The 23,177-nt window shown below is 43.5% G+C and overlaps 2 protein-coding genes across 2 annotated transcripts in view; both read right to left on the bottom strand.

The window, feature by feature from the left end:
• The window catches only part of LOC115114100 (integrin alpha-8-like), a 71,487-nt gene extending 69,179 nt beyond the window's left edge, over positions 1-2,308 (bottom strand). The window contains exons 1-2 of the mRNA XM_065008966.1: positions 1,851-2,308; positions 1,085-1,233 (exon numbers count right to left, since the gene is read on the bottom strand). Of these exons, the coding sequence (XP_064865038.1) occupies positions 1,085-1,233; positions 1,851-2,044 (343 nt within the window). The 5' untranslated portion in view covers positions 2,045-2,308. The remainder of the gene's footprint in view (positions 1-1,084; positions 1,234-1,850) is intronic.
• A 4,270-nt stretch (positions 2,309-6,578) lies between these two features.
• Positions 6,579-23,177, bottom strand: part of mindy3 (MINDY lysine 48 deubiquitinase 3) — a 43,420-nt gene continuing 26,821 nt past the window's right edge. Inside the window, exons 12-15 of the mRNA XM_029623267.2 lie at positions 22,979-23,054; positions 8,717-8,804; positions 7,876-7,947; positions 6,579-7,578 (exon numbers count right to left, since the gene is read on the bottom strand). Of these exons, the coding sequence (XP_029479127.1) occupies positions 7,429-7,578; positions 7,876-7,947; positions 8,717-8,804; positions 22,979-23,054 (386 nt within the window). The 3' untranslated portion in view covers positions 6,579-7,428. The remainder of the gene's footprint in view (positions 7,579-7,875; positions 7,948-8,716; positions 8,805-22,978; positions 23,055-23,177) is intronic.

The following is a 23,177-nucleotide window of genomic DNA, read 5'->3' as shown; positions in this document are numbered from 1 at the left end:
ATTAATGAGGCTACAGTAACTCTAGCCATATCCACCAGATCCATGCACATCAATCACACACACACACACACACACACACACACACACACACACACACACACACACACACACACACACACACACACACACACACACACACACACACACACACACACACACAAGGATGAATTTGAAGATCTAATAAAAAGCAGACCTCCCCTCCCTCTTATCCCCTCCAGTCTCAAAGGGAAACTAAATTCCCATGTGCTCACAGTTTACCCCAGACTAGCCCCCTGACCGCTTCATACACACTCACACTTTACCCCTCCCCCAGGATAATTGAGAGAGTGATGGAGAGAGAGAGAGAGAGAGAGAGAGAGAGAGAGAGAGAGAGAGAGAGAGAGAGAGAGGAAGCGAGGCAGAGATTTAGGGAGAACGGGAGTAGAGGAGTTATTCATCTCTATGAAATTGATTGCCCATCCTATCAGAATAGACCGATTAGTGCAACAGCAAGTCGTTTTCAGTAAAGAACCAGGGGTGACAGTACCAGAATTCCAGAACACCAGACAGACAGATGCATTCAGCCACCACCCACTAACATATCTTTCTCATAGAAATGAATAGTAGTTATTTTTCTATGGCCCTCTGTACACACACACACACACACACACACACACACACACACACACACACACACACACACACACACACACACACACACACACACACACACACACACACACACACACACACACACACACGGAACATGCACACACTTACACACATTAGTGGTGAGGGCGCTCTCTTGTGTTCTGTTATTTGTCCGGATGAAGTGCATCGGGTGAAATTACACTTCTAACAGGAACACACACACACACGTACGGTTCTTCTGTGCTCCTGAAACCTGAAGCCAACCACATGGGCAGGAGTTAACCCCTTCATACTCACTCATGAACTTTGTACGAGCAGAACTAGCACATACACACACACACACACACACACACACACACACACACACACACACACACACACACACACACACACACACACACACACACACACACACACACACACACACACAGGTACACCGCATGGTGTAACTCACTGGCGTTGTCGAAGGGTATCTGTGTGCAGCTGTAGGGTTGCTTGGTGGAGTCAGGGTTTGGGGGATAGGGACAGTAGTAGACAGCTCCTCCCTCTATGATGCCTGGCTGGGATGTGTTGGCCTTGGGCGCTCCCACCAACACACTCAACCTGCAGGGACACAGTCATGACAGAGATATAATACCACTAACCGAATGTTCACACAAAACTTAAGAGAAATAAATGGTCTTTAGCACATAGAGACACACACACTGCTAGAGAGACAGATAATTACACATATTCATTGGGCAAGACACATTAATATTTTAGTCATTTAGCGGAAGCTCTTATCCAGTGCATAAAACTAAGGAGCTGAAACAAGAAACATGATAGGAGCATCTTGGTAATAAAACAGTCCTCCGTTCCTTTACAAATTACAGAGTCAGCACAGAAAGCATAAGTACAGTTGGCTACTAGCACTATGAAATATTGGTGTGCTTGGAAAACGGTCCCAACTTAGTCTACTATTCTGTGACATTTGTAACTGTATTTGTGTTCACTTGCGAGACGAATTTCCTGTTGAATTAATGATATTCTATTCTACTATTTTATTAGGAGAGTGAACCCATCTCTCTGTTCGGACATGTTTTTCTGGGATTCCAGACCTAATTCATATTAACCCAACATGAACCAGCAGACCTTTGTAGGCTGTTCCAAATTTACATTAACAACATCAAAAATGCAATGTTTTAAAGTGATAGTTGTGGTCTCGGACTGTTGTCACTCACGTGCTGCTTTCGGGGGTCGGTCGGTAGAAGTCCACGGAGTAACCAAAGTAGCTGCCCTCTGGTCCTCCGTACACGGCCGGGCGCTCCGCATGCAGGTTGAACCCCGAGACCACCGAAAGGACCAGCCACAGCACCGGCACCACGCGACACAACATCCCACCGAACGTGCACATCCTATAAGCACACATTAACATCTTCCCCGCAGCCAGAGCAGTAGTCTATCACGCCGCTTGAATCCGTTAGCAATGAGAGAGATAGATGATAGAAGAGATGGAGCGAGAGAGGTGTTTCTGTCCTGCCGGGTGAGTTATCCAAAGTTGTGCCCGTGCGTTCCGCTCTCCCTTCTGTCTCCCACACAAGCTACACACACACTCTCCTCCGGGTCAGACCTATAGATGCTCTCACTCACACACACTCTGCAGCCTGTAGCCAGACTCCTGTCGCTGCGGCGTCGCGCTTGTAATTCTGTGCGCGCCCCGGTTGCGCAACACTTCGACCCCCCGCGCCCCCTTCAAGACCGCATCCAGACCACATTAGAACGCGCTCCAAGGGGCTGCTACATCAAGCTATCGTTTTATGGGGAAAAAAGCGATTTTCTCATTTCGTAGGTTTTGATCGTGAAGCAATAAATATTATAAACTGGATGTATTAATGATCTATCTCTCTTTCTCGCTCGCTCACACACACGCGCACGCACAATGGCCATATAATATGATATGACTTCAGTCAGTGTGGTGATACTGATATGTCTGATATTACAGATTCGGGTTTCGCGGCGTTTTATTATTAAACCGTTTATTCTGACCGCACCGGTTTAATGAGGTGCGTTTCCTTCCATTAAAGAATAATCACCGGTAATTATCTCGCGTAATTATTACTGAGATCTAAAGTTAAACACGCCAGCCTGAGCACTAAAACTAAAGACGGGTTAGGCCTATCACGTTGTATGTGTGTGTCGAAATGTGTTTGTGTGTGTAGGCCTATGTGTGTGTATGTGTGTGATGGGTTTTCAACGCACGCGTTACCAATCCCCTGTCCTGCGCGAGTCCTCTCCCAAAAGTTAAGCTATAAATAAACTCGTAGCCTATTCTGATTCAGACACAATGTGTGGGTGTGCGTTTTTTTTAGCCATCTTGCCTGCATAGCCAACATCCTGTAGATATACAGTGTAATCTTATCAAAGCAGAAAAATCCACTATGCTCACATCACTCCTCCAGTGTGTGTGTGTGTGTCCTGTGTGTGTGTTTCTGCATTAACTCAGTCTGCTCCTAATCAGCATCAGGAGAGTTTTAATTTAATCTGAACTTTAGAATGTTTGTTGTCAAAAGACGGAAAGTCTCATATAGTCATAGTGAGCTGTAAAACTGTGACAGTGTGCTGGGGAGTACTGGTCTTTCTCAGCTGTTATGAGGAACATGTTTAGGAGATACTTTATGTCCATTTGTGTTGGAGTAACATGACTTATGTGGACCACATTGTCCAAACATCTGTAATGACCTTAGTAACAATTTATTTAGCTATGGACCAAAATGAAGTACTTAGGCTGAAACGTATGCATTTCTATGTCACTGTGTGCGTGTGTAGAGTTAGGATGTTACTGTAAACCACTTCTTCATATTTTCAGACAAGTGATATGAACCAGGTGGGGTTGTGTATGTTGTGTGTGTCTGAGTGTGTGTGTTATAGAATCTGAGGCTGCATGGTGATGAGAGGGAGTCACAGTGAACAACCTTGACCTACCAGATGGAGAATTCAGACAAGTTTCCCCAACTCTCCTTAACCCCTCCCCTTCACATGCCCTCTTCCTCCTTTACCCCTCCCCCCTTCTCTTTCCCTCTGCTGTTCTCAATCTCTTTCCTTACGTCTCTCGGCAATCCTCTTGCTGTCCGTACCTCTCTCTCCATCTCAATCTACCCTTTCCCTCCCTCCCTGCTAATGTAAACTCAGCAAAAAAAGAAATGTCCTCTCACTGTCATCTGCATTTATTTTCAGCAAACTTAACATGTGTAAATATTTGTATGAACATAACAGGATTCAACAACTGAGACATAAACTGAACAAGTTCCACAGACATGTGACTAACATAAATTGAATAATGTGTCCCTGAACAAAGGGGGTTCAAAATCAAAAGTAACAGTCAGTATCTGATGTGGCCACCAGCTGCATTAAGTACTGCAGTGCATCTCCTCCTCATGGACTGCACCAGTTTTGCCAGTTCTTGCTGTGAGATGTTACCCCACTCTACCACCAAGGCACCTGCAAGTTCCCGGGCATTTCTGGGGGGGAATGGCCCTAGCCCTCACCCTCAGAAATAACAGGTCCCGACGTGCTCAATGGGATTGAGATCCGGGCTCTTCGCTGGCCATGGCAGAACACTGACATTCCTGTCTTGCAGGAAATCACGCACAGAACGAGCAGTATGGCTGGTGACATTGTCATGCTGGAGGGTCATGTCAGGATGAGCCTGCAGGAAGGGTACCACATGAGGGAGGAGGATGTCTTCCCTGTAACGCACAGCGTTGAGATTGCCTGCAATGACAACAAGCTCAGTCCGATGATGCTGTGACACACCGCCCAAGACCATGATGGACCCTCCACCTCCAAATCGATCCCGCTTGGTGAGACAAAACCATGACTCGTCAGTGAAGAGCACTTTTTGCCAGTCCTGTCTGGTCCAGTGATGGTGGGTTTGTGCCCATAGGCAACGTTGTTGTCAGTGACGACTGGTGAGGTCCTGCCTTTACAACAAGCCTACAAGCCCTCAGTCCAGCCTCTCTCAGCCTATTGTGGACAGTCTGAGCACTGATGGAGGGATTGTGCGTTCCTGGTGTAACTCGGGCAGTTGTTGTCATCCTGTACCTGTCCCGCAGGTGTGATGTTCGGATGTACCGATCCTGTGCAGGTGTTGTTACACGTGGTCTGCCACTACGAGGACGATCAGCTGTCCGTCCTGTCTCCCTGTAGCTCTGTCTTAGGCATCTCACAGTACGGACATTGCAATTTATTGCCCTGGCCACATCTGCAGTCCTCATGCCTCCTTGCAGCATGCTTAAGTCACGTTTACGCAGATGAGCAGGGATCCTGGGCATCTTTCTTTTGGTGTTATTCAGAGTCAGTAGAAAGCCCTCTTTAGTGTCCTAAGATTTCATAAATGTGACCTTAATTGCCTACCGTTCCACAGGTGCATGTTCATTAATCGTTTATGGTTCATTGAACAAGCATGGGAAACAGTGTTTAAAACCTCTTAGGGATAGGGAGCAGTATTTTCACATCCAGATGAAAAGCGTGCCCAAACTAAACTGCCTGTTACTCAGGCCCAGAAGCTAAGATATGCATAAAATTGGTAGATTTGGATAGTAAACACTCTGAAGTTTAAAGTTCATTATCGAACAAAAGGATGTTTCTGGGACATTTTGGAGTGCAGAAAGAAGAAGATCTTCAAAGGTTAAGGCATTTATTATATTGTTATTTCTGACTTTTGTGTCACCACCTGCCTGGTTGAAAATTATTTTCATGTGTTTGTAATCGGGGCGCTGTCCTCAGATAATCAAATGGTCTGCGTTCGCCGTAAAGCCTTATTGAAATCTGACACTGCAGCTGGATTAACATGAAGTTAAGCTTTATTTTGATGTATTACACTTATATTTTCGGTTATCTTGAATATTGATATTTCTGTAGTTTGAATTTGGCGCTCTGCAATTTCACTGGATGTTGTCAAATCGATCCCTCTAAAGGGATTGGCGCGCGAAGGGATCACTAACAGGTAAAACCCTTTACAATGAAGATCTGTGAAGGTATTTGATTTTTGCAAATTATCTTTGAAATACAGGCCCCTGAAAAAGGGATGATCCTTTTTTTCCCATGAGTTAATGTCAATGTTGAACTCCAGAGACAGATGGAACCATAGTGGCTCATTACATTACAGACGAGCATATGGTCTCACACATGCATATGGTGACCAACAACAGACAGACACAAACATAGAATGTACCGTGCCTGTATACCTGCCATTCTCATAGAGCACATATGCTGTGTGAGCATGTTTCTTCTTGCTGTGTGCAGGCATCCAGAGGTGGACAGTTTAACCCAGTGTACACACACGTGAACAGCACTCTTAAAATTGCCCTTTTGAACAATGTTGAGGTGGACTGTTCTTTCTCAACTGTTTCGTGTAAATCCAAGATGAACAGAATGAAAAGAGAGACTTCAGATAATCAACAGGATATCAGTTCTTAGAAACTTTACCTGGCGAGGATACACATGCGTGTGCGTGTACACACACACCGAGAGGACTAGAACAAGAGTAGTGCTCCTCTCTTTGGTGTGCCACATGCCTGTGTTATGGTCATTCACCAGGTAAAAGCATTCTAATTTGTATGAGTTTCAGTGTGCGCTCAATAGTTCAACCATCCGTTATTGTTCTCTCCATCTCCCAGACTCATCCAACAAACATATCCCCTTTCCAATAACACACATACACCACAGACTGACAGACATGCAAGCACATACATACAGGCCATGTTCGAGAGCATTCTGTTGAAATCAATGATGAATTGTGGGTAAATTGTGACTGACTGATCTACAAACAATAATGAGCAGTTACTTATGATGCAAATAGACGGATGGTTAGGTGAGACTACGATGCAAGGTGATGTGTAGATTAGTCAGTCGGCAGTCACCTGCAACATCGAACGAGCCCACACACAAGTGAAGAAAAACAGGTTTATTAGTTTGGGGGGGGGGGGCAATAAATACATGAATACCATATCACTTCCTGTGTTGGTATGAAGAGAGAAGTCACCCGAAGTGTAAAACCAGCCAAAGGTTCTACTCCCAGGTCAAACCACTAAACAGGAGGAATTTCCTCATATCGCTGCTGTGATTGGTCCCTTTATGCTGTAAACACCAGGGTGTGTGTATGTGTGTGCGTTACCCTTTTACTCTAATCTCCTGTGAAAACCCTTGAGGCTAGTTTCCCAGCCCCAGATTTAGGCTGCTCCTGGACCATTTCAATGGATAATGCAGTAAACCTAATCTGGGTCAGGGATACCCTGCCTCAGTACTAAGAGGTCAAACTAAATTAGCTGTAGTTAGAATAGGAGAGTGTGTGTGTGTGTGTGTGTGTGTGCACGCGCGTCTTGGAAAAAGCTTTGGTTGTTTCTCTTTAACAGTCAGACAGCTGGGTGGTACAGAAGCATAGATCCAGTCAGTCAGTTACAGGTTTACATTCCAACGAGGTCAGCTATCTCCTTTATATGTAGTTCTTATTAGGTGAATATATCCCAGAGTATAAAACAGAGTCATCTATAGAGTGATAAGTCATTCAGCTTTTTACAACAAACCAAAAACATCCTGTGACTTCATTTACATGTAAAACACAACAGAGTTAACAGTACACAAGTGTGTCTGTATGTCAAGTGTGTGTAGTGGCGTATATGTTCTGTGTGTGTTTTTCTCCTGCCCAGGACAGTGAGCAAATTCCTGTGTGTGCAGCAGTGTACATGCACTGTGTCTCTCAGTCTTTGTGGCCTTCTTTCCTTTAGAGATCAGTCAGTCCTCTACGACCCTAGCATTGAGTTAGTTAAGTGAAGGGGAGCGGTCAGTATTCCACAGCAGTTCTATGTAGGGCCACTTGGTCTGGAGGCAGCGCTTCACTGGAGTGTCATCTGTCCTCACCATGGGGTCCTCAAAGCCCAGGACCAGGGCTGAACCCTGCACATACTCCACCTGACAAAGAGAAACACACACACACACACACACACAGTCAGTATGCACACACACATTACATTCTCATTCTTACCCCCCTTTTGACCTCCCTTTCCGTAGCAACCAGTATAGCTTCCGTCCCTCTTTGCCCCAACCTGGGCTCGAACCAGGGACCTCTGCACACATCGACAACAGCCACCCTCAAAGCATCGTTACCCATCGCTCCACAAAATCCGGTGACGTCACCGGATTGAAACGCTATCAGGGCGCACCACCGCTATCTAGCTAGCCATTTCACATCAGTTACATATATCTTACCCTCTCATTGTGGTTGGACTGTTTCAGGCCATTGTAGTGGTAGACAGGGAAGGAGTCTGGGATTCCAGTATCCTGTAAACACAATATATAAACCAGTTAACAATCATCCCTGGGGTGTGTGTGTCGATAACTCTGCTCTGGAAGATGTGGGTATATCGGAACCCACAGTTTGACAAGAGAACATTCTATAACCCACAGACAATTCAGCATACTTTAGCCTGAAACCCATAACCCACGTATGTGTGTGTGTGTACGCATGTAAAACCCTAACCCCAATCCCACAGAACAGCCTATATTAGAAACCAGTCAATAACGACACAGGCCCAAACACTTTGTTGGGACGTTCCAGAATGCTAATAGACTGTGTGAGTGTGTTTATGTGAAACCATAACCTCAGTCTGTGTGTGTGTGTCTGTCTCCAGTTGGCTAATGGCAGTATAATTTCTTTGTGGCCGAGGGCCATTCCTCTGGTGAGTCCCCGAAGCCCTGATCACTTTAACACACTTCCCGCTCCTCTCTCTTTGTCCCCACCTTCCTTTCCCACCTCTTTCTCTTTGCCTCTCGCTCTCCCTCTCTTCAGAAATGGTTCCCTGCCACTGAGACCCTGTCTGAGCAGGGGTTTGTGTAAACATATATTTAAACATTTCAGTCACCATTGCATTGCTGTAAAAGATTTGATTCAACAAATTCATATCCATCGTCAGCCACAAACCACTAACAAAACGGAAGCGCTCATGTACGTACATGCATACGCCAAAGATATTTCTTGTTTATCGGTCTTTGCAGTTTGTTTTATGGATATTGCTGCAGCTTTGAAGTATCTCAGCTCCTCTTCAGTTACCTGATCAGGGAAGAACTCCAGGAGGAACGGAGCCAGCAGCACGATCCCCAAGCCCTCTGGATCCAACTTACTCTTCATCAGACTCACACTGGACACGGAGCGAGGGAGAGAAAGAGAGGAAAGAGTTACGTTTGTCAAACATTTCAACATGATCTTATAGTCTAAGCACAGCAATGAGACATACCTCCAATTCTTCAGAAAATCTTAAAAATTGTCCCTGTTTTAAAGCAATGATAAAACTTGTGTCAGTTGGAGGGAGAGAAGGGGGAATTGAGAAGGGACATTGGGTGAGAGCTAGAGAAAGGGTGGAGGCGAGGAGGGGAGGGGTGAGGGAGGGCGATGGGGTGCAAGTGAGGAGAGGCCAAAGGGGTGGAGAAGGGAGGGGTAGAGGTGAGGAGGAAGGGTGGAGCTGAGGAAGGAGGGGGTGCTGGTAGTGAGAAGGGCTGTCTGAGGTATAAATGTGTCATGTTCTGTGTAAAAGATTTGGTGTAAGAAAGCAAACACTGGAGAAATGTACGGTAACCCCGTCTGATGAGGAGTTATGATGTGTGTGTGATACTAAATATACCACTAGACATTCCTGTGTGTTAGAGCAGGAATACTATTCTTATTCCACAGTGATAAAACAGAGAAACATTTCCCTTTTAAGGCAGAAATAGAGTGTTACATGCCCAGACAGAGGCTGATAACCCAGTTAAGACTGTGTGTGTGGGTTTGTGTGTCATCTGATGTTGCAGCCAGAGAAATAATCCTCTGCATTGTCATTAACAGCAGACTCTTACATTTCCTCAGTAAAATCAACGTCCTGAGCAAATATCTAAATTGGCTTCTTACGAAGTTACCATACGAAAGACCAGATATTCACCCTACACATCCTAATTGACAAACAAACAAAACAAAAGCAAAGTATTATTATGCTTTGTTGATTTCAAAAAAGCTTTCGACTCAATTTACCATGAGGGTCTGCTATATAAATTGATAGAAAGCGGTGTTGGGGTAAAAAACAACATACAACATAAAATCCATGTACAGTCGTGGCCAAAAGTTTTGAGAATGACAAATATTAATTTCCACAGTTTTCTGCTTCAGTGTCTATATACATTTTTGTCAGATGTTACTATGGAATACTGAAGTATAATTACAAGCATTTCATAAGTGTCAAAGGCTTTTATTGACAATTACATGAAGTTGATGCAATGAGTCAATATTTGCAGTGTTGGCCCTTCTTTTTCAAGACCTCTGCAATCCACCCTGGCACGCTGTCAATTAACTTCTGGGCCACATCCTGACTGATGGCAGCCCATTCTTGCATAATCAATGCTTGGAGCTTGTCAGAATTTGTGGGTTTTTGTTTGTCCACCTGCCTGTTGAGGATTGACCACAAGTTCTCAATGGGATTAAGGTCTGGGGAGTTTCCTGGCCATGGACCCAAAATATCAATGTTTGGTTCCCCGAGTAACTTAGTTATCACTTTTGCCTTATGGCAAGGTGCTCCACCATGCTGGAAAAGGCATTGTTCGTCACCAAACTGTTCCTGGATGGTTGGGAGAAGTTGCTCTCGGAGGATGTGTTGGTACCACTCTTTATTCATGGCTATGTTCTTACGCAGAATTGTGAGTGAGCCTACTCCCTTGGCTGAGAAGCAACCCCACACATGGTCTCAGGATGCTTTACTGTTGGCATGACACAGGACTGATGGTAGTGCTCACCTTGTCTTCTCCGGACAAGCTTTTTTCCGGATGCCCCAAACAATCGGAAAGGGGATTCATCAGAGAAAATAACTTTACCCCAGTCCTCAGCAGTCCAACCCCTGTACCTTTTGCAGAATATCAGTCTGTCCCTGATGTTTTTCCTGGAGAGAAGTGGCTTTTTTGCTGCCCTTCTTGACACCAGGCCATCCTCCAAAAGTCTTCGCCTAACTGTGCGTGCAGATGCACTCACACCTGCCTGCTGCCATTCCTGAGCAAGCTCTGTACTGGTGGTGCCCCGACCCCACAGCTGAATCAACTTTAGGAGACGGTCCTGGAGCTTGCTGGACTTTCCAGGGCGCCCTGAAGCCTTCTTCACAACAATTGAACCGCTCCCCTTGAAGTTCTTGATGATCCGATAAATGGTTGATTTAGGTGTAATCTTACTGGCAGCAATATCCTTGCCTGTGAAGCCCTTTTTGTGCAAAGCAATGATGACGGCATGTGTTTCCTTGCAGGTAACCATGGTTGACAGAGGAAGAACAATGATTCCAAGCACCACACTCCTTTTGAAGCTTCCAGTCTGTTAATCGAACTCAATCAGCATGACAGAGTGATCTCCAGCCTTGTCCTCGTCAACACTCACACCTATGTTAACGAGAGAATCACGGACATGTCAGCTGGTCCTTTTGTGGCAGGGCTGAAATTCAGTGAAAATATTTTTGAGGGATTCAGTTCATTTGAATTAATTGCAATTCATCTGATCACTCCTCATAACATTCTGGAGTACAGTGGGGCAAAAAAGTATTTAGTCAGCCACCAATTGTGCAAGTTCTCCCACTTAAAGATGAGAGAGGCCTGTAATTTTATAGGTACACTTCAACTATGACAGACAAAATTAGAAGAAAAAAAGATCCAGAAAATCACATTTTTAATGAATTTATTTGCAAATTATGGTGGAAAATAAGTATTTGGTCAATAACAAAAGTTTCTCACTACTTTGTTATATACCCTTTGTTGGCAATGACAGAGGTCAAATGTTTTCTGTAAGTCTTCACAAGGTTTTCACACACTGTTGCTGGTATTTTGGCCCATTCCTCCATGCAGATCTCCTCTAGAGTAGTGATGTTTTGGGGCTGTTGCTGGGCAACACGGACTTTCAACTCCCTCCAAAGATTTTCTATGGGGTTGAGATCTGGAGACTGGCTAGGCCACTCCAGGACCTTGAAATGCTTCTTACGAAGCCACTCCTTCGTTGCCCGGGCGGTGTGTTTGGGATCATTGTCATGCTGAAAGACCCAGCCACGTTTCATCTTCAATGCCCTTGCTGATGGAAAGAGGTTTTCACTCAAAATCTCACGATACATGGCCCCATTCATTCTTTCCTTTACACAGATCAGTCGTCCTGGTCCCTTTGATGTCACAAATTAAATCCACTTCAATTAGTATAGATGAACAGCAGGAGAAAATGTTAAAAAAATTACTTAAGCCTCCAGACAATTCAGACATGGATTGTGTGTGCCATTCAGAGGGTTAATGGGCAAGACAAAATATTTAAGTTCCTTTGAATGAGGTATGGCAATAGGTGCCAGGGGCACTGGTTTGCGTCAAGCGCGGCTGTATTTTCATACACAACAGTTTCCTGTGTGTATCAAGAATGGTCCACCACCCAAAGGACATCCAGCCAACTTGACAACTGTGAGAAGCATTGGTGCCAACATTTTTTTATTTTACCTTTATTTAACTAGGCAAGTCAGTTAAGAACAAATTCTTATTTTCAATGACGGCCTAGGAACAGTGGGTTAACTGCCTGTTCAGGGGAAGAACGACAGATTTGTACCTTGTCAGCTGGGGGGTTTGAACTTGCAACCTTCCAGTTACTAGTCCAACGCTCTAACCACTAGGCTGCTGCCCCATACTGTCAAAAGCACGTAGGCAACATTATTTACTGTATCGATAGCGGAGTAGGCTAGTGTTCAATAACTTAATTTGATGTGCTAGTATTACTTAATGGTTCAATTAAATTATAAATGTGGACGGGTATGCGATTTCATTCAATGATTACGTTATTGTACAAGGTAGATACAGGAGTAGTCTATAGCCTACAATAATGTAATTGAATGTGCTGTAGTATAATTTATTTAATTGATGAATACAAATTGTAAAATGGAGATGGTAGGCTACTTCACTCAGTGAATACTGAATATATTGCCATCTCCGGGAGTATGTTAATGACAGCTTTTCAGCTGTTAGTCAAGATGTAATGAGCCAGAGCAACCAATCAGCATTACTGCAGCTGTTCTACCCACCACCCACACTGATCTCCCTCCACAAGCAACCACATCCTCTTCTCCTGCTCAACTAATTTGCCACCACACTAAAAATGACTCTACATATACCCCTGTGCCCATCTCAGTATAACTTGATCCATCCAAGGCCTTAGCTGGGTGCATAAAATGTGACAAGGCAAAGCAAAGCACAATTGCCCCAGTGTCGTCCGGGTTAGGGTTTGGCCGGGGTAGGTCGGCATTGTAAATTATCAAATGACTTGTCATGTTTTATTAGTATTTATTTAACAGGGCGTGTCTAACTTGCACCGTTATGCAATTATTAGGAGACTAGATACGCTGCTACTGCTACTACATTGACCTCCCCCCATTTGTTTTGTACACTGCTGCTACTCACTGTTAATCTATGCATCATTTTTCACCACTACCTAAATGTACAAATTACCTCAACTAACCTGTACCCCCGCACACTGACTTGGTACCGGTACCCCCTGTATACAGCCTCGTTATTGTTACTTTTTATCTGGTAAATATTTTCTTAAACTCTTCTTGAACTGCACTGTTGGTTAAGGTCTTGTAAGTAAGCATATCACGGTAAGGTCGACACTTGTTGTATTTGGCGCACGTGACTAAGTTTGATTTGATATAGATAATCCTGGCTACCAATGTCCTAGTATTAATTTATTGAGGCAAGCAGATCAGAGATGCCATGTGTATGTGACACACATATGTATGGGCATATCTTTATGTTTTATTTAGCTTATTTTGCCTCCCAGGTATTTACATTTAATGCATGAATACAGTCGAAGTCGGAAGTTTACATACACTTTAACCAAAAACATTTAAACTTAGTTTTTCACAATTCCTGACATTTAAACCAACATTCCCAGTCTTTAGGTCAGTTAGGATCACCACTTTATTTTAAGAAGGTGAAATGTCAGAATAGTAGATAATAATAGCATTCTGCTTGATTTCAGCTTCTACTCCTTTCATCACATTCCCAGTGGGTCAGAAGTTTACATACACTCAATTAGTATTTGGTAGCATTGCCTTTAAATTGTTTAACTTGGGTCAAATGTTTTGGGTAGCTTCCCACAATAAATTGGGTGAATTTTGGCCCATTCCTCCTGACAGAGCTGGTGTAACAGAGTCAGGTTTGTAGGCCTCCTTGCTCGCACATCCTTTTTCAGTTCTGCCCACAAATTCTCTATAGGTTTGAGGTCAGGGCTAGGTGATGGCCACTCACATACCTTGACTTTGTTGTCCCCTGGGGTGGCAGGGTGGCCTAGTGGTTAGAGCGTTGGACTAGTAACTGGAAGGTTGCAAGTTCAAACCCCCCCGAGCTGACAAGGTACAAATCTGTCATTCTGCCCCTGAACAGGCAGTTAACCCATTGTTCCTAGGCCATCATTGAAAATAAGAATTTGTTCTTAACTGACTTGCCTAGTTAAATAAAGGTAAAGAATAAGCAATTTTGCCACAACTTTGGAAGTATGCTTGGTGTCATTGTCCATTTGGAAGACCCATTTGCGACCAAGCTTTAACTTCCTGACTGATGTCTTGAGATGTTGCTTCAATATATCCACATAATTTCCTTTCCTCATGATGCCATCTATTTTGTGAAGTGCACCTGTCCCTCCTGCAGCAAAGCACTCCACAACATGATGCTCCAACCCCGTGCTTCATGGTCGGGATGGTGTTCTTCGGCTTGCAAGCCTCCCCTTTTCCCTCCAAACATAATGATGGTCATTATGGCCAAACAGTTCCATTTTTGTTTCATCAGACCAGAGGACATTTCTCCAAAAAGTATGATCTTTGTTCCCATATGCAGTTGCAAACCATAGTCTGGCTTTTTTATGGCGGTTTTGGAGCAGTAGCTTCTTCCTTGCTGAGCGGCCTTTTAGGTTATGTCAATATAGGACTCGTTTTACTGTGGATATAGATACTTTTGTACCCGTTTCCTCCAGCATCTTCACAGGGTTATTTGTGGTTGTTCTGGGATTGATTTGCACTTTTCGCACCAAAGTACATTCATCTCTAGGAGACAGGATATTGACCTCATCCCGTCAGTAGAGGATGGTTATTCTTTAAAGGTGCTTTCCTCACCATCTTATATAAGCCTGCCCCGTTCAAAAATGTTTGAACCAGGAACAGATATAGCCCTTGGTTTTCTCCAGACCTGACTGCCCTTGACCGGCACTAAAACATCCTGTGGCGTACTGCATTAGCATCGAATAGTTCCCGCGATATGCAACTTTTCAGGGAAGTTAGGAACCAATATACACAGGAAAGCAAAGGCTAAGGCTTCCACCTGGCTACCCCTACCCCGATCAACAGCTCTGCACCCCCCACATCCACTTGCCCAAGCCTCCCCCTCTTCAAAGGGGGAGACACTCTAGACCCAAACTGCTACAAATCTATATCTATCCTACCCTGCCTTTCTAAGGTCTTCGAAAGCCAAGTTAAACAGATCACCGACCATTTCGAATTCCACAGGTACCTTCTCCGCTATGTAATCTGGTTTCTGAGCTGGTCATGGGGGCACCACAGCCACGCTAAAGGTCAAAAACTATATCATAACCGCCATCGATAAGAAACAATACTGTGCGGCTGTACTCGTAGACCTGGCCAAGGCTTTTGAATCTGTCAATCACCACATTCTTATCGGCAAACTCAACAGCCTTGGTTTCTCAAATGTCTGCCTCGCCTGGTTCACCAACTACTTCTCTGATAGTGTTCAGTGTGTCAAATCGGAGGGCCTGTTGTCCGGACCTCTGGCAGTCTATGTGGGTGCCACAGGGTTCAATTCACAGGCCGACTCCCTTCTCTGTATACATCAATTAAGTCACTTTTGCTGCTGGTGATTCTCTGATCCACCTCTACGCAGACGACACCATTCTGTATACTTCTGGCTCTTCTTTGGACACTGTGTTTACTAACCTCCAGACGAGCTTCAATGCCATACAACGCTCCTTCCGTGGCCTCCAACTGCTCTTAAATGCAAGTAAAACTAAATGCATGCTCTCCAACCAATCGCTGCCAGCACCTGCCCGCCTGTCCAGCATCACTACTCTGGACGGTTCTGACTAAGAATATGTGGACAACTACAAATAACTAGATGTCTGGTTAGACTGTACACTCTCCTTCCAGACTCACATTAGGCATCTTCAATCCAAAATTAAATCGGCTTCCTATTTCGCAACAAAGCATCCTTCACTCATGCTGCCAAACATACCCTCGTAAAACTGACTATCCTACCGATCATCGACTTTGGCGATGTCATTTACAAAATAGCCTCCAACACTACTCAGCAAATAGGATGTAGTCTATCACAGTGCCATCCGTTTTATCACCAAAGTCCCATATACTACCCACCACTGCGACCTGTACGCTCTCGTTGGCTGGCCCTCGCATCATATTCATCGCCAAACCCACCGGCTCTAGGTCATCATAAGTCTTTGCTAGGTAAAGCCCCGCCTTCTCTCCGCTCACTGGTCACCATAGCAGCACCCGCCCAATGGAAGGCGCTCCAGCAGGTATATTTCACTGGTCACCCCCAAAGCCAGTTCCTCCTTTGGCTGCCTTTCGTTCCAGTTCTCTGCTGCCAATGACTGGAGCGAAATGCAAAAATCACTAAAGCCTCATAGCTCCCTCACTAACTTTAAGCACCAGCTGTCAGAGCAGCTCACAGATCACTGCACATAGCCCACCTGTAAATAGCCCACCCAGGTACCTCATCCCTATACTGTTATTTATTTTGCTCCTTTGCACCCCAGTATCTCTACTTGCACATTCAACTTCTGCACATCTATCACTCGTGTTTAAGTGCTATATTGTAATTATTTCACCACTATGGCCTATTTATTGCCTTACCTCTCTTATCCTACCTCATTTGCACAGACTTTTTCTATTGTATTATTGACTGTATGTTTGTTTATTCCACATGTAACTCTGTTATTTGTGTCACACTGCTTTTCTTTATCTTAGCCAGGTCGCAGTTGTAAATGAGAACTTGTTCTCAACTAGCCTACCTGGTTAAATAAAGGTGAAATAAAAAAAGACATGTAATTGTGTGTGTGTGTGTGTGGGGGCGCATTGAAATTATATGTTTACTCTGATGCCTGTTTATTCATAAAAAGCAGAAGATGGTAAATAGCATTAATCACAATGGTTAGCCTATGCAAATGAATAGGCATACATTTAGCCTAATTGGTAATAAATATGACATGGGGGAAAGTCAGGATCCTAGTCAGGGTTTTGTTTGTAAATTCCAGATTAAATATAGGTCTACACGTGTATCAAATATGTAAGCAATTGTGTGCTAAATCAATGACAAACAGATTAAATGTTCAGGATTCATCATGATCTGTGATCAAAACAGGCTGGGATTCTCCTGAATAATGTTTGTATCTATTAAGGTGTTTGGTCGATGAATAGACCCATACCGATTCTAACTTTTTGGTATGTTGCATAGCTCTACATTATGAAGCATTTAATAAACCAACCACATTTTCCTGTGATGTTTAGGCTGCGCAAGACTTTCGATAGGTTAGTAGACTGGAAATAATTGTGGAGTTTATCATTGTTACAGCCTAGATCACTTTATAAAATCTGGACTGTTGCTTTTCCTATGACTAAGCAAACAAGTGGTAACATATGCTTTTTGCACGTCTCTATAACAAGGCCGAAATCCTCACATGTCCCATCAATTCAAACCCTGCTTTTAACCATAAGACATCCCCACAGAAATGTATAGACGAAGGATTGCATGGTGACAGTGATTTTCAGGTCAGAGAAAGACGCCAGTGTCATGTCTTTACTATCATTAACTGAAGACTTAATTTAGCATTTGGTGATGAACTAATCAGGCAAATGTAAATAACTAGGAAGTCGGGGCACCAAGGAAAATATTCAGATTAAAGTTATAATTTTCCTAATATAACTTTTCAGATATTTTATTTCTGATCAATTAGTCTTCCGATTAATGACTTATTCTTTATTTTACCTCACGTTAGGCTCATTCCAAGCGTCGTAAATTGTTGGTTATCTGCACGAACCCAGTCTTCACTCGGAGTCATCCATACATCAATTGTCTTAAATCATTTATTTATTAACTAACTAAACAATCACAGAAGTGCACACAAACAAACAAAGTAAATATGGTTACAAGAAATGATAGGGGAATGTTCCCTAGTGGGCTAAACCGGCATAGCGGCTTGTTGTACAAAATGGAAGTGGGGGTCGACTGAGATAATTATCAACTGTGTGTTGTCTTATAACAATTGAAATGCTAATCCTTTGCACATGAACGCTCACTAATTCAGGAACAATTGCAATCAATATATATATATATTTACGCTCAGTGTGTCGTCGGGGTCTCTGTTGAAAAGTTTGTTTCTGTTGGAGTGTCTGTCCGCCCTCTCTGACGTGGTTAGAATGGATAGTTCAGAGTGACATTCATTAATTTCGTTATGGATTGATGTTTCGGCGGTTGTCAGTTTTCGCGTTCAATGATACCGAATTCCTAGCTGCAGACTAGTAATTCATATCAAAGACTTGTTCTTATTCTGTTGGTATCGATAGTCTAAGAGTTTAACCACGTGGTATGGTTAAAAGATTCAGCCATCGACTCAAATCTTGGCCCTCTCGTTATCGAGGTAAGCTGGTCTGCAACCTTTGTCCTCTCGTAATTGAGGGAAACATGGCCTGTTGAGAAATTCTCAAAGTGGGTATTTTATTTGGAATTGCGGAAAAGGGCCTGTCCCAGGATGCCCGACCCTAACTGGGCTCATGGGCAGTCCTCTGATTTAGTTAAACTCAAAAGGGAATTGGAGTTTCCTTCATTAAAACAGTCCAAAATCACTTTACACAATTTTACAAACAGTATCATCCTCACTCATTCATCTTATACAACAATTAGATGTAAACATATCTGAGGCTATTATATAAACAGCGTTATGGTAATGTGGCCGTATTGTCTCCCATAAGTTTCACAAAATTGTACCAAACGGACCAGTTCGTAGCTGGATTCTTCACCGATCTTTTACATCTTCTCCAGAACATAAAAGTTGTTCGGACCTCAAGTTCTGTGAGGTGGAAGAAATTCCTTTGTTCTCTATGAAAATTCACTCTCTCTATACTGTGTCCATGAGGAAATAATCTCCTTCAGGAATTTACAACCTCTCTCTGATCACAGCAGCCTGGGTGTAGAAGACAGGGACAAGGGGATGGGGCTTGCTGTACCCAAAGATGGCAACGTCATGACACCAGAGATTCCGAGTTGGATGACTGTTAAAAACAAAAGAAAATCCCAGTCTGAGCTCGTCCCCCCAGTTCCCAGTTGTCTTGAAAGCACTGAAGTCGGAAGTCAGAGATTGCCAACTTCTGAGTTGTTTTGAATGCGCCACTAGACACCTAGGCTACCTCCAATAAAGAAACGGAAAGGGGGATACCTAGTCAGTGTACAACTGAATGCATTCAACTGAAATGTGTCTTCCGCATTTAACCCAACCCCTCTGAATCAGAGCGGTGCTGCCTTAATTTAAATCCACGTATTCGTCGCCCAGGGAACAGTGGGTTAACTGCCATGCTCAGGCAAAAAAAAGAGAAAAAAGAAAAGAAAATATCAATTACGGTTCCATTCTGACTGCTTCTAACAGTACCAAAAATTAGAACAGGACATGGTAGACATAGTTTTAGTTACTTAGCTCCGTGGTCCTGGAATTCTGTCAAACATTTTAAAACGTGATGATCTAGTTTCGTTGGTGGAGTTTAAACACTTGATCGATGTATATATCATAGAAGAGTGTAATTGTTTTTAGGCCAGCTGTTTTTAGCCAAGACGTTTGTGTTTTTAATGTACAATGTTTTTGTTGTACTGTATGTGTGTTTATAGTTTTGTTTAATGTTGTGTTAGTGTATGTAAGTAAGTTGTTTTGTCTGAAACATTGTTCCCTCTGCTGCTATTGGCCAGGTCTCTCTTGGAAAAGAGATGTTATCTCAATGAGAAAAAAACCTGTATAAATAAAAAGGTAAAAAAATAAAAAATAAAGTTTTTATTTTTCACCTTTATTTAACTAGGCAAGTCAGTTAAGAACGAATTCTTATTTTCAATGAGGGCCTAGGAACAGTGCATGAACTGCCTTGTTCAGGGGCAGAACAACAGATTTTTACCTTGTCAGCTCAGGGATTCGATCTTGCAACCTACTAGTCCAACGCTCTAACCACTAGGCTGCGCGTTAGGTGCTTACTGGACCCTGGTAATCTGTGCGAAATCTTAACTAGCTTACAAACGAACCACTATCTGTTAACTAATGTTCTCTCTACAGTATGTGGTTAATTTTCAGAATGAGAGAATTAGATGAAAATTAGGCGTCGCTTGATCAACAAGTGGATTCAGGGATCAAGTGTAGCTGGAGCTGGCTTAAGCTGGATGCCACTATAGAGGTGAAAGGAACACCACACACTTTCTCTCTTTTGCTGGCACATTGTAGAACAGATGTCCACAGACAGAAAGCGTACAACGTAATGATGTGCACTGTTGCCCAAAAATAAGATGTTTTTTTCCCAAGTGCCAGATTTGTGTGTGGTCACAAGCATTCTATTAAAGGCTGTTATGGCTAACTGCAATATCAGTGTATTGTTTGTTTCTCAAGACTTGAGTGTCATTTGCAGTAAAGTCTAGGCAACAAATAACATTGAATTGCTTTATTTATATTTTTTTTAGCTGCGAGTTAGGTTCATATTAACCATTTTTTATTTTACACACAGAGACTCATGTAGATCATATTCTTTGTTTATTTAAGTAGTTAAAACCTGCATTTCCCCCTAGCAAGGATTTTTTTTTGCATGTTTCAGCGGTTTGCATCCCTGGGGTTGAGGATGAGGCGTGAAGCGCTGGGCATTTTGTTATGACCTGCATTATATGAATTAGGTTCACAGAATTATACCTAGGAGAGGAGCGGCTTCTACAGAGGAACTTCAAATGTCCTGTCAGCTAGCTAGTTTACAAGCTTGTACTAGCTAATTTAGCTAAAAAGCTTGTGTGTGCAGAGCAGCACCAGAATTTAAAAACACGTCTTACAATTTTTTTTATGTTAATAAATCCGATGTGAAACGGGATAACTAGGTCTATAGTATCCGTAACCAACGTTGAACAAGTTAATTCATTATTCTCTAGCTAATTAAAAAAACTCCCCATCTTCTGAATCAAGCGACAATGTAACATCAGTAGGCTAGAGGGGGAGGGGCAGGTAACCTTAACAAGCACAGGCACATATTTTCAGCTTCCAGGCAGATACTGGAGGGCTTTGCATGAACGTTTTCTTGCGGGACTAGATTAACCGGTTCTCATGCTTTTAAAATAACGGTTCTGTTCTCCTGCCAAATGTATGACCATATTAGAGAGGCATATTCCCCTCAGAATACACAGGCCCACAAAGAAATTGAAAACAATTCAATTTTGTTAACTCCCATATCTATTATGTGAAATACCAGTGTGCCGTCACAGCAGCAATATTTGTGACCGGTTGCCACACTAAAAGGGCAACCAGTGAAGCACACAAATCCATTGTAAATACAAAAGTACATGACCAAAAGTATGTGGGCACCTGCTCGTCAAAAATCTCATTTCAAAATCATGGGCATTAATATGGAGTTGGTCCCCCTCCCCTTTGCTGCTATAACAGCCTCGACACTTCTGGGGAAGGCTTTCCACGAAATGTTGGAACATTGCTGCGGGGACTTGCTCCCATTCAGCCACAAGAACATTAGTGAGGTTGGGCACTGATGTTGGGCGATTAGGCCTGGCTCGCAGTCGGTTTTCCAATTCATCCCAAAGGTGTTCAATGTGGTTGAAGTCAGGGCTCTGTGCAGGCCAGTCAAGTTTGTCCACACCGATCTCGACAAACCATCTGTATCGACCTGTCTTTGTGCATGGGGGCACTTTCATGCTGAAACAGGAAAGGGCCTTCCCCAAACTGTTGCCACAAAGTTGGAAACACAGAATCATCTAGAATGTCATTGTATGCTGTAGTATTAAGATTTCCGTTCACTGGAACTAAGGGGCCAAGCCCGAACCATGAAAATCAACCACAGACCATTATTCCTTGGAGCAGGTAGCGTTCTCCTAGCATCCACAAACCCAGATTCGTTCTTTGGACTGCCAGATGGTGAAGTGTGATTAATCACTCCAGAAAACGCATTTCCGCATTTCCACTGCTCCAGAGTCCAATGGCAGTGAGCTTTACACCACTCTAGCCGATGCTTGGCATTGCGCATGGTGATCTTACGCTTGTATGCGGCTGCTCGGCCATGAAAACCCACAGTTCTTGTGCCGACGTTGCTTCCAGAGGCAGTTTGGAACTCTGTAGTGAGTGTTGCAACCGAGGACAGATGATTTTTACACGCTATGCGCTTCAGCACTCGGCGGGCCCGTTCTGTGAACTTGTGTGGCCTACCACTTCACGGCTGAGCCGTTGTTGTTCCTAGTCATTTCTACTTCACAATAACAGCCCTTAAAGTGGACCGGGGCAGCTCCAGCAGGGTAGAAATTTGACAAACTGACTGGTCATCAGTAAGGCCATTCTACTGCCAATGTTAATTTCACTTTTGTCTATTATCTATTCCACTTGCTTTGGCAATGTAAACATATTTCCCATGCCAATAAAGCCCTTTGAATCAAACTATTCCCCACTGTAAACCCTCAATTACTCCTGATGTTTAGTGTTTGTTTATGTTGTGAACTTGTGACACACATATCCTGATCAGTCGCACATTTTAAACAAACCACACATTTACATACACACACTTACCCAGCTAGTTAGAAACATGGTTATAGATGAAACCCTGAAGGCAACATAGCTGTCGAAACATTTGTTAAATGTATTGCATCGGAGGCACAGAGTGTGCGGCTTGTCTTTTCTAAGAAATATGGTTATATTCAGCTAACTTTTCTGCCATTGTAACTTGAACTGGTCTGTCTTGTCCCCAAAGTGTGAAAGCTGTCCAGGTTGGTGTGGTCAGGTCAGCTGATGACTGATCTAGGCTGACCTTAAGGCAGGGCTAACCCAAACCTGGTTTGAAGCAGCACATTAAAGCATTTCCTCTCAGTGTTCCTGCTAGCAGTTTAATGCCCCCACCCCCCGCCATCATCCCCTGCCCTCTTTCTCGCTTCTTCTGGATGTTTAGTGTTCTCGCTCTCTGGTTCTGTCTGTGTTTTCTCTGCTCTTTACCCAACAGCAGTGAAACATTAGCTGAGGCGGCTGGACAAGAGCACACACGCTTACTAGTATTCAGGTTCTGAGACGAGGTCTAGTGCCTTCATCACCTCCTCCAACAGACAGTCTGGAATAAAGCCGTTATCTAGAGGGAGAGAAAAATACAATATTGTTCAGAGAATTTTAGTCCAGACACACTAAGGAGACAGACCTTAGACTCAACTGCAATTCTGTGTCTGTTTTCTGGGAGTCATTATCAAAGAGGTAG

The sequence above is a fragment of the Oncorhynchus nerka genome, linkage group LG3 (assembly GCF_034236695.1).
Source record: "Oncorhynchus nerka isolate Pitt River linkage group LG3, Oner_Uvic_2.0, whole genome shotgun sequence".
Lineage (NCBI taxonomy): Eukaryota > Metazoa > Chordata > Actinopteri > Salmoniformes > Salmonidae > Oncorhynchus > Oncorhynchus nerka.
Note: the sequence above shows the minus strand (reverse complement) of the source record. Positions and strands in the feature narration are given on the sequence as shown.